The following is a 12701-nucleotide window of genomic DNA, read 5'->3' on the forward strand; positions in this document are numbered from 1 at the left end:
ATTTTTTCATCCGAATAGAATTGGAGGGAAAAAATAAAAATTAATAAATTTTTTATAATTTTTTTTTTATTTTTTTAATAATAAAATAAAATTAATAATATTTTAATTTTAAGATTTATTTCAATTTCCCATCTATTCTCCCATCTAATTGAGTTTTGGATAAAAAAAAAATAAAAATTAAAAAATATAAAAAATTAAAAATAATATTTTTTATTTTTTAAATTTATTATATTTTTTTAAAAAATATATATATTATTTTTTTCCTCGTTCTAATGAAAAAAATTAACTTTTTTTCATTTCCTAAACTCTCAATAAAAAAAATATATGTGTGCTAGGCTTCTTTTCTCCTCTCTTTCCTCTTCTTACTAATATTTTCTTTTCTTCTCCTCCCCCGACTCTCATCAAGGCGTAAAACCTTCCCATATTCTTCTTCCTCCCTCCAATCTCCGAAGATCCCATCAATGGCGGTGCGGCCGACGCTTTCTCGCTTCCCCTCGACGCGGAAGCCCAGGAATCATGCGCCCTTCCGTGGGGTGTCACCCTGACGCCCTTCTCGCTGGGGGACGAGCACGGCGTCGCGCCGGCGTACGGCTCCGACGGCCACCTCCTCCCCCGTTGCGAGAACTGCTGGGGCTATTTCAACACCTACTGCGAGCTCGAGCAGTGGGCCTGGACCTGCGCCCTCTGCGGCTCCCTCAACTACCTCAGCGTGCAGGCCATCGAGCGCTACTCCCAGTCCGAAACCTGTGCCGAGATGTGCTCCTCCTTCATCGATCTCGAGCTACCAGGTTATTTCCATTTCCTTAATTTTTAAGCTCGTATGAGTCCGATTGGTTTCGTATAGATGTGATCTATTTTGAATTTGGTTTTATCCGATGAAAAATTTTTGGATTGTAGTGGAAGGATCTGGGGAAGAGGCACGGCCTGTCTATGTCGCAGCAGTGGATCTGGCTTGTAAGATCTGATCCTCAACGATCTTTCCATTCATAGTTTTCTCGATTTTTTGAAAAAATCTAAAATATGAGATTTATCTGAAGTTACCATGCTTTCTCTTCTTGATTATCATTTTTATGATTATGACTTGTTATCCTAAATTCGTGTTGTTGGATATGAATCTTTTTTTGGGTGTTTAGAATTTCGTAAGATTCAGATCTTGTTTGTACGACTGCATTTAGTCAGAGAAGTTATGGTTGGAATGAATTATAGGATTCTTTATTTTCTTGGGTAGTTAGAAAGTAAAAGGATTGATATAAGCTCTTTTCCATTGTAAATTGTCCATTGTTATTCATTTTTTTGCCTGTTTCTATTTTATCATACATCTTTGGAAGTAATCTGGTCTGATAGTGCCTCATCATCTGTTATTTTACTTTTGACCATTTTGTTTTCACCAAGCATTGTTAGTTATTAGTGCAGTTCTGCTAGATGAAAACAGTGTTCAAGCATGTCTTGATTCTTAAGGAGGATCTTAGCCATTATATGCATGCCACCAATTCTCTGTAATTGGTGTTTATTGGCTCTTACCATGAGTGTTTTGAGATATCACTATTGATGATACAATGTTAAGTTATTCATGTACACTAACAGCATTAAGTTCATTTCTTTACTTTTATCATTGTATGGCAATGACAGATGTGCAATGACTATTAATGATCTTGGTGTGATTTAATTCTGCTGCAGGTTCTGAAGAGTTTTTAGAGCTTGTCAAAAGTGCTCTTCTAGCAGCTCTTGAAGGTTGGTGATTAATGGCAGAGGAACTTATAAGATTTCATAGCATTTTGTCGCAACTGATTTCACTTATTCTGTTTTCCCCCCATTTTTTTTTCTTTTTTTACAGCTCTTGGGCCAGGATCATTGTTTGGGCTTGTTACATTCAGCCATAAGATTGGGTTATATGATGTTCAAGGTCCTGTACCTGTTGTGAAAAATGTTTTTGTCCCACCTGATTCAGATGGTGGATTGCCTGTTGGCCTTGAAGATGTGATGCCATTGCTTTCATTTTTGGCTCCTGTATGTTAGCTGACAATGACAGATAAAACAGTTTTTGTTTTCCTTTGAATTTTCAATGAGCTATTCTGCTGAATTTCAAGATGCTCATCAAACTGATAACCTGCGAGACAGGCTATTTCTGAAACATGACACTGTCATGTGCACCTGGATGTTCTGATTTAATGGCTCAGTTGTTTGTAAACAGGTGGACACTTGCAAGGATCACATTGCTGCAGCTCTTGAGACGCTAAGGCCTACAACTTCTTGGGAAGAACCACAGGTGCAGAGCAAGGGCTTGATGGTATTTTATTAGGTGGCCGTGGCTTTGGATCAGCCATGGCTGCTCTTATTGACTACCTCAGTTCAGAATATGGGCATACCTTTGCTCTGGGTATGGTAAAGTCTGAATCACATTTTACCATCTTTTCCAGATTCCTATAGAACTGGTTTTTATTCACAAAAGATTATTCAATTTATTGCTTATATGTCTTTTTTCTTGTATTTTTATCTTATCAGAAATTCCTGTCTTGTTTGATTGAGGACAGCTAGGGTGTTTGCCTTTTTGTCTGGTTCTCCTGATTATGGAGGGGACAGTTAGACACAAGGCGGTATGGGGAACAGTATGCTAGCAGAGGGGAGGATGCAGATCGTGCATTGCTACCTGAGCAGACACCATTCTATAAAGATTTGGTAATGTTATCTGGACAAGTGGTCCATCATTGTTCATATGCATATTTAGAAATGCAAATGCTGACCACATATCACAGGCTGCTGTTGCTGTTCAAGCAGGTGTCTGTGTGGACATTTTTGCTATTACAAATGAGTACACAGACTTGGCTTCTCTTAAATTTCTGAGTATTGAGAGTGGTGGTTCTCTGTTTCTTTATGCAAATACAGACGATTCCACGCTTCCACAGGACATGTAAGTCTAAGAAGGGAATCCATTTCCAGATGTGCAACTTAGTCTTAAATTTCTTATTTCTATAGTTCTTTAGCAACTCAGAGTGAATGTCTATTAGATTCTAAGATGATTGCTTAAATAGGTACCGAATGTTGAGTCGCCCTTATGCATTTGGCTGTATATTGCGATTGAGAACATCTTCTGAGTTCAAGCCTTGTCATTCTGTATGTGACCAACTTTTCTTGGTTTTCATCTTCTCGATTTTTTCTACTTAATATTTTTTATGTTGTTACTGATTGCTTCACCTTGTTCACAGTATGGTCATTTCTTCCCAGATCCTCAGTATGAAAATGTTCAACATATCATTTGTTGCGATTCTTTTGCAACATATGCTTATGACTTTGAGTTTTCAGATTCTGACGGTTTTTCCAGGTATAACTATTTCTACTCTAGCCAAGAATAAATGCATGCTGATGCTTTTTTTTGGTCGTATAATCTTTCATCATGCAGCCTGTTACATTTTTGACAGTTTAAACAAGGTATGTGGGACAATATTTGTTGTCACAGGTGTGTATTGGCAAGTGTTTCATGCTTCTTTTTCCTGAATGATACAATTACTAGCGTATTGTGATCAAGGTTTGCTGTACTGTACTGAATCGGCAATATGTTGCTTACCATACCGTACCAGTTTAGTTCCAATACATGGTGTGGGAGGTGTACTGACACTTGGTTGCCCAATCAGCCCGTATTGACACAAAAACAGGTTGGCATTGGTATAGGTCTCAATATTGAGATGGCGAACCTTGATAGTGATCAGCAGGTTTTAAGTATTAGATGCTGGTGACATTCTTTTTATGGTGATAATGAATTGTTGGATCGAGATTCTTTAGATTGGAGATGGAGTAGCACAATCGAGTAGATTTGTGCATGAGGAGAGTTTCCATTCAGATACGAAGAGTAGAGATAACCCTTGGATGGGTGAGAGAACTGACTTTTAGAAGAAGTTGTTGAATGGATTACAAGTTAAAGAATGTGTAGGTAACTGGAATTGAATTATTATTATTATCATTATTTTTAGGAGTGATGTGATGGAGCATCTCTATTAGTTTTTAGATTCTAGGATTGTTATAGAAGGATAGTGGTTGTGCAACTAATTTATTGAGTTAGCATTGTTTTAAAAGACTATGCATTGAATATGCAGCAAGAGGGCCTGCCTTATGCCTAGATACTAGAGACATGCCTAGGCAGTAACTTGGAAGTCAAGGTAACTCTGTAAATTATAAAAGACTTAAAAATATAAGGGGAAATTAAAAAAAGTTATAATCCAACGAGTGGAGCATAATATGTGAAATGAGAAAAAACATTGTTCCATATTAAATTTTATTATAGATGATAATTGACCAGATGATTATTGGCATAATCATTGAATAAGCTACACAGTAATGTGAAAATTAATATATTCTAAAGGCCTGACCTTAGGCTCAAGTCACCACCATCTGTTGTGCACCATGGACCCCCTTGATTGCTAATTATGCCCTAAGCAATCTTCGGATGTTGATTTTTATCAATCAATGTGTCATATATAGGTCATAAATCCAACATAGATGACAATGTTCTCTATGCCCCATTTGCTTGGTCAAAGTCGGCTTATTGCATGATATATTTTAGTGTCAGATTTCCCAAAGCTAATTCTAAACAACAATACAATATCAAAATTTGTCACCTTTTCTTTAAAGACTGCCTAAACTACCATTTTCACAGTTGACATCTGCACCTGGAGTGGTGCCTTCATGAAGAGCTGCATCCTCCTCACCACCAAGTGCCTCCAAGCCAATCCCTCTGTTTTTATCTCCTTGTTCATGTCTGCTGACTATGGTTGTCAGATTCCCTTGAACGAGCTCACCCCCCTGCAAAGCCAGTCAGCCCCTCCATGTAGAGATAGGGTAGCCCATGGCTTCAGGGTACAAGATGGGATCTGTTAAATGGGCAGTCTGACATGTCTTTGACTTTGTTTTGTTGTATCTTATGTCTATCCTTTTGTCCACTCCTGTTTGGTTAGCATGGTAGTCTTTTGTTTTTCATGATTGGATGCCTGCATCTTGAACTCTTTATGTAAGATTAACACCGATTGATAATGGGTTCTAGATTTACTACATTGAGTTTTTGCTATTGTTACTTACAAACATGAAATTCTGAACTTTTTTTTTTGAGTTAATTGCTGATTATGATGCTTTAGAAAATACGATAAGACAATTTGTTTTCCTTACAGGCACACAGAACGTCCTGTTCTACAAATTGCATTTCAATATAATGTTATTGTGCCTTATGAGGAGACATCAGATACTGGCTCAAATTCTTCTGCAAGGTAAGACTGACTAAAATGCTTCACAATTTAGACTACTATTTTCACTGATTTGTAATTTTTTGTTGCAGTCTGGTTTTATTTTTGCTTGATATACTTGTCATCAAATGATCAAGAAACATAGTTTCAACTGAAGAAATTGCATCCAGTCACCTATTTAAACTTATTAATTCTGTTAGTTGAGATACTATTATTTTTAATTTTTTTGGTTAAGTATAATGTTTCTTTTTTGTGTAATGAATTACTATTTTATTTATTTTTGTATGACTGTGTATTCAACTGCCTAATAATCTCTATGACTAATGGATTGAGAAACTGACTTAAAATAGTTTTGAAAGTTTGATTAATTGCTAAGCAGACTTGAAATATGATTGCATCTAATGACTGCCTAATAAATCTTCTGACTAATAGATTGAGAAGCAGATGCAAAATAGTTTCAAAAGCCTGATTAAATCGGTAAAGCAAACCCCAGATAGACATGGCTGTTAATGCTAATGTCATAAATAAATAACTGTTCATTGTTCTCATTATCATCAAATTCATTGGTGTGGACAACTTCATTCTAAAATCAATGACATGCCTCTTGATTGAGGTGACTTAAGTGCCCACTACAAGATTTCAATTGCACTCCTAAAGGTGCTTAATTTAGGCATAAACAATAATTTTCAGGCACAAAAACTTCTCATCTTATATTGAGCATCCCAATTGCAGTCCTCGTATAATACTGTTGTTTCTAATTATTGCCTAACAATTTTTCTTACTAATGGATTGTGAAGCAGACAAAAAATAGTTTCGAAAGCCTGATTAAATCAATAAAGCAAACCCCAGTAGCCATGTCTGTAAATGATAAGATAATATTAACTGAACACAAACAGTCATATAAATAGCTTTTCATTGTTCTCATTATCATCAAATTCATTGGTGTTGACAACTTCATTCTAAAATCAACAATATGCTGCTTGATCGGGGTGACTTAAGTGACTGCCATAAGATTCCATTGCAATCTATTGAAGGTGCTTGATTTAGGCATAAACCCTACTGAAATCCTCATTAAGAGTCTTCATATTCATAATAGTTTTCATAAAGTTTGTTTTGCTTTTTTATTGATGTAGTTGCAGGTTCTTCTGACTTAGATTTAAGAACTGAAAATTTTCTGTAATATTTAACCTTTTCTGAGGGATGACAAAGTTATAGCATCTCATATGAAAGAAAAATTTTCATCACTCAAAACTTGTCTCAATTAACATAAAGTTATTGGTGTATTATGGTGAGTTGAAGCCATGAACACTGACATGTCTATACAGGAAGATATAGAGATTAGGATGCATTTAAAGTTTGAAATGGTTCAAATATTAAAACACAATTTATGCTGAGAATCACCTCCATTCCTTCAGTTTTTTCCATGAAGTTCTGAAAATTGCAAAACCGGGATTTTATTTTCAGAAAATCTAAAACTAGGACATCAGAGAAATAATACTATAGTAGATGATGCTCAGTTGAAATTATTTGGCTTTCCTATTTGCCTGCCTGTCTTAGACCATAGTTCAAATTGTTATAGCAAGCGGTTAATAAATATTACAAGATTCATAGGATTCCTTGAGGAAGGAAAGTGATTGATCAAATAGTAGAGTCCATCAAGAAAGGGGATTAAGTGTTGGGAGATTCGGAAACAAAATCTGGGATCTTTGATTATATGGCACCCACAGTTTGAAATAGGGATGCTCACTATTTAAGAGAAAATGTGATATGACAATATCTACACAAAATAACCAATTCATGTGGTAGTATGCATGACATTAACTTAATTCAATAATAGTTGTTGGGTCTAAATATTTCCTATATATTCAGTATGACCTATAGACTATAGTCAAATGGATTAATTAAAAATTTATTTGAAAAATGTGGCAATATTGTTTAGAGAGTATCTGCTTGCAGAAATTTTTTCAGAAGTGAATTACTCTACCATGGTAGGCTGAACAAGGTTTGTACTTAAAATGATATATTTAAATAATTTTGATATCAAGCAGCAAAGATTAGATCTGCTTTAATTCCTCATCACAACTGTAACTGTATATGATGAGTTAAACTGAATTGTGTTCTCCCTGCTCTGCCAACTTAAACCCAGTGGACGGTGCATTGATGAATCTCTCCCTATGCCCTACCAAATAGGTTATCTCCCTGGGTTGTAAGGAAGATAAGTATAGGTTGAGTTATGGGTGGAGATGAAAGTGAGAGATCAGGTAGTCTCTCATATGCATCAGTGATCCTTACCTCCTTAGACAAGCATTATCTATGACTCTCACCATAGACGGCATCAGCCTAGGGTCTGTGGCTTGTGGAGATGCTTGGTTTGACACTCACCTAACCTTTTGGCAGCCTCCTCCATCAAAAGATTTGCTTGAATTTTTTTTCACAGCTCATAAATGGTCTGGGGAAGGATATTCCACAATTAGTATGGAGATTTGGGGATGGAACATGAAGAGAATGACAGAAAAAAACGAGCTTGTTGTTCAGCTTGTTTATTTTTTGAGCTCAAAATATTGGCTTGTGTTCAGCTCATTTACTCATAGAATGAGCGAATGCTGAGCTAAATTTCCAGCCAAGAACAAGCTGCTGCAGAACAGTTTGTTCATTTAATAATGCCTAGTGCAATTTCCGTTTCTTCTATTTTAGTATTCTGCTTTACGTGTGGGCTTTTAGCTGGTTGTTTTTTGAAGAGCATCTTATATTATCATGCATTATGCTCTGTGGTCTTAACCTATTTTCATGTTGCCTATAAATCAGTCTCTATTCCTATTCAAAAAAAATTCTATATTGTCATCTTTTCTGGTTGGCTTAATTTCAATCTACCCCTTTGCAGGTTTTGTCTTAAAAGACGATTAAGAATAAGGACACTCCAGTATGGAACAACTGGAAATATCAACGAACTTTATGACAATGTCGATTCCGAAGCTGTTTTGTCTATCCTTGTTCACAAGGTAACTAATAAAATGAGTCTAGTTGTTTTATTTACTAACTTTTGTTATTTATACAATATGGTAGATGTGTCTAAGTGATTGAACATCCGTTATAAGATGACCTGAAGTTCTGAACTATTGTACAAGGAAAAAATCAATGACTACTAAATAAAAACAGATGCTTTAACCTTGGAAGTCTAATTTGCTATATCAAGTTTTGTGGAAGTCATCGATCTTAAATTCATGGTGTTTTTCTCTAAAATGTATGATTTCTAGTCAAAACTTCAGCTGCTAAGTCTGCTAAGTAAGTTTGGTAATTTTGTTGTGGGGTGTTTTTGAAGTTGTCTTTGCTTCTCTGATTGTTTTTATTGCCTGCCAATGTGTATTTTCAGTAATTGAAATATCATATTTAATGTATTCTTTCCAAATAATTATCTGCTTTACTTGCAGAGGTGGAGCTTGTATTAAAACAAACTTGCATTTTCAGTCATGTGGAACTGTATTAACGTAAACTTGCATTTTTAGCTATTTTACTTGATTACATCCACTGATAATTTGTGCTGGCTGTCTTTCAGGTTATTCTAGCTTCCTTGGAGGAAGGGGTCAGGGAAGGCAGAATGTTGCTCCATGATTGGCTAGTCATTCTTACAGCCCAGTATAACAATGCGTACAAAATAGTTCATAATGATAATGGAAGTTCAATTTCTCGTGTTAATGTAGCCTTCTCTCAGTGCCCACAATTGCAGCCCTTACCCCGACTTGTCTTTGCTTTATTAAGGAACCCTCTTCTCCGGTTTCATGAAGAAGGTGTTCACCCAGATTACCGGATATACCTTCAGTGCCTTTTCAGGTATCTATTATTCTTGTATCTTATGTGCAGATGTCTATGAACTTTGATGTGATTAATTTAACAATATTGGGAAAAAAAGAGAGAACAAAAACTTTTGGTGATGTGGAAGTATGGTGTAAAAATTATGGCCCATCATCTGTTAAAATGTTGGAGTTCTCAGTAAGAGATTCATACACTATCAGCATGCTATGGGGCCACGTTAATTGCTCCTCCATGTACTGCCGTGTGAGGCATTCTTGATAAAGAAATAGGCAAAGCTTAAGAGTGCTCTGGAACCAATGGGACTTGAGTAAGCCAGTTGGTACATCTATTCTCCGCAGTTGAGTGGGGTAGAGGTTCCAGGTTTGGTCCCAGATAGTGGTGCTCTTCTATTGTCTTTTAAAAGAAGTATTATAAGATTAAACTCTCCTATTGTTCTTTTTGATCTTAGAAGAAATCCTCTTTTATAGCCTTAACAGAAATATTTCATTCAAAAGTAAATTGATTGTTTGGTGCAGTGCACTGGATCCTGCTTCCCTCCACCGGGCTATATATCCTGTGTTGACTTCATATGCTACACCAGACAAACAAGCATATCCACGTCATTCATTAAGTCGTGCTGCTCTCATTACCAGTGGAAGTCCGATATTCTTTCTTGATGCCTTCACAAATCTCATTGTGTATTATTCTTCGACAGCTGATCCTTCACTTCCCTTTCCTCCTCCACATGATTGTAAGGAGTATTTACCAGAATATTCTATGTTCCTCATTGAAGGGAGCTAGTTCTATTATTTTGATATGTGCATGTCTTTTAGTTTAGAAAGCAATACATGCTTTTATGTTACAATCAATCATTTTGCTGTCTCTTAAACATGCCATTTTTCAGGTCTTCTGCGAACAACAATCAATAAATTAAAGCAAGAGAGATGTATTACACCAAAGCTTACATTTATTCGTGGAGGGCAGGATGATGCCACAGTATTTGAGAACTATCTCATTGAGGAGCAGGACGTTGATGGCACTGGTATTAGCAGCGTCACCGGTTTTGTTTCCTTCCTTGAGGAGATCACCCAGGATGTAGCAGAATATCTCAAATAAAAATATAAAGGTAACTAAAAGTTTCCAAGCTTGGCATTTACATAGATAAATGCAGATATCAATGAGTTACTAAGGTCTGCATATGAGAACTGCATATGCCTGCGGGACTGAAATTGCCAAGGATGTTTTTGTGCCTTCGGTTTTTCCCATTGCTGAAGCAGCAAAACGAACCTTTATGGTCGACATTTTGTGTTCAAGCTGCTACTTACGGGAGAGATGTTGGTCATATCCCAGTTTGGTTGTTGAATGTTGAAACAAAGAGCTCTTCTTTCTGAAACCTGTAAAAGCTGCTTGATTAAGGTAAGATTTTAATGCAAATTGATGCTTGAATGGTCAAGAACTATTCATTCATGGAGCTCGAAGAAGCTATTCAATCTTCATCCAAAAGGCTGCATCGCATGAGCTTGCATGGCAATTCTAGGTGCTTCTATTCGATTCTCTCCTTCATACAAATCTCAACGTGCCTTCAGTCCATAATTTTTGAAATCTGAGTTAAATGACTTTTTAGGAGTTGCATGGAGCTTGTTTCAGCTGGCATAAGGCTTTTGTACGCCTATCAACAAACTCGAGTTAAATGCTATCTATTTGCATGGGATCTTCACCAATTTATATTGTTTAAACAAATGTGCATGGGATCTCCAGTTTAGCTGGTCCAATTGATAATTACCGTCTGTACAGACAAATTGGGTACCAGAAAGCTAGGGAAACCAAGATCTGGAGCCAGAGAACTGGGTTGTTGTCAAGAGTGTGACTAGGGTTTCTTGTGACCTTGGGTTAGGTTTGAGTTCGTAAGTTTGAATTAGTTGGGTGCTGCTTTAACCACATTTGACCCTGACCATACCCCAGTCTGAACTCAACACAATCCGGGCCAGCGTTCACTTGACTACTTCCCCAGCATACAGAACTATAGAATTGCACGTTTGCACTAGTGTTTCCAAATAAGCCTCCAACAATCCAACTAACCTAATACTAAACTAACAAAAATGTTTAAAACACTTTGCCAGTTGAGATTTACCTACGAATGTGATCTAAATCCATTAGTTTTACCTGACCTAGTTTAGCTTAATACCGACTAGCTTAAGATAGTGTTCTGATGGGTTGGGTTGGGGAAATCCCAATTGAGGATTGCGTTGGTTTGGATTAGGACTGGGAGATATGGAGAATGGGTTGGGTTGCGCTCAGGCCTCAATGCAACCCAACCTGTCCAAATCGCAGCTTTAACTGTGGTTGGTTTGCGACCCAGCTAACGTATGAGTGCTGGGAGCAAAATCTTGAAGCCTAAAATTTGGACCAAGCAGTTGGCACCTTGCAGCTGAGGTCTTAGGCTCTGAGTGCAACTTGGCGAGTTTAGCCTGAAACTAAAGCATCTGACCCGTACTTCGGGTCTCTTTGGGCTTACGTGTTGAGTTTAGTTCGGTAGATATCCAGACATACAAAGCTGGTTTTTTTTTTCAAATTAAAGGCTGGGGAAGTCCAATCTTATCCCAAAACCAACTTATTCTTCACTAGGTACGTCAAAGCAAGTTAATGTAGGTGCAATCCAATTAAGCCTGACTTGACCTAATTAAGCCCTTAATCAACTTGTTTTGCCTGAATCGCACCCCTAGCTCGAATCTTGTCTTTACTACAATTGAGCGTATGTGAGCACGTGCTCCAAGGGTGTGCCTGAATACGGCAAAGTGGAACTTTATCCAAAAGACACACCCAAAGAGTTTCCATTATACAGTAAAAGATGTACCCCATCAATCTTCATGTGTATATGGTAATACGCGGATTGAAATTTCCATGCCACTTAATCTCCTCTCTTCCAATGAAAATCAAGAGCCATTTAAAAATATTTTAGGTTGCAATTTTTTATGTTTATAATTTTAGGTCTAGATTATCATTGCCACTATTGCTGCTGGTGCTTGAGCTAAAAATTGGAGGCGGCAAATTTGAAGTAATTGAATGCCAGCATTGAATTGGACAGAAGTGAATGGTTGAACTTGCAAATTAAATCTCTTGTCGAAGTTATTTCCAATCGGGACCCTTTAACATTCAAGTCAGTTACCAAAAAATAGTAAAAAATAGGAAGAGAGTGGAGCAAGAGAGCATACCTAGAGGTTTTGTTGCCCCCTATTAATAGATGGGTCTGGCTAGCTATCTTTTCAAAGAAGGTAGAAGTGGTTGAAAGAATTACATTGCTTCTATCTTATTAGTTGGAGTGAGCTGTTATCTGTTGAATTTGGAGCATATCTGAAATACGGGTTGGATATGATAACTGCCCAGTATACAACAGTTGTAAAAAATCTTGGTCTGGTACTTCAACTTAGCAAGAACCTAGATAGGTATGTTGTGTTCATTGAGGTATGATGAACACTGGTCTTAATCGAGATATCTTGTATTAGATGCCCTCCACTCTCGAGCCCAAGCTAAAGGTAGCTCAGATGAAGAAAGTAAAGAGCTAGCCAAAATGACTGTGAGATCAGGTTGGATCTGTTTTGCTCATTCATTGCAGGGATAAATGGCAGCGCTTGATAGGGTGAAACAAATCATTGTAAATCTTGGCACACTGCAGCGGCAATCTGT

General features: G+C 37.0%; 1 protein-coding gene across 1 annotated transcript; it reads left to right on the forward strand.

Annotated features, from left to right (window-relative positions):
- The first annotated feature begins 461 nt into the window (after window positions 1–461).
- LOC105049755 (protein transport protein SEC23 D) lies at window positions 462–10619 on the forward strand. The gene is given in 17 exon segments (XM_010929498.4): window positions 462–492; window positions 495–788; window positions 898–954; window positions 1678–1731; window positions 1835–2007; window positions 2192–2252; window positions 2255–2377; window positions 2532–2570; window positions 2573–2676; window positions 2754–2908; window positions 3030–3111; window positions 3204–3319; window positions 5157–5252; window positions 8110–8227; window positions 8782–9056; window positions 9554–9768; window positions 9922–10619. Coding segments are annotated over 17 exon segments (2205 nt in total). The 3' UTR covers window positions 10134–10619.
- The last annotated feature ends 2082 nt before the right edge of the window (window positions 10620–12701 follow it).

This window comes from Elaeis guineensis, chromosome 8 (genome assembly GCF_000442705.2).
Source record: "Elaeis guineensis isolate ETL-2024a chromosome 8, EG11, whole genome shotgun sequence".
NCBI classification, from domain to species: domain Eukaryota; kingdom Viridiplantae; phylum Streptophyta; class Magnoliopsida; order Arecales; family Arecaceae; genus Elaeis; species Elaeis guineensis.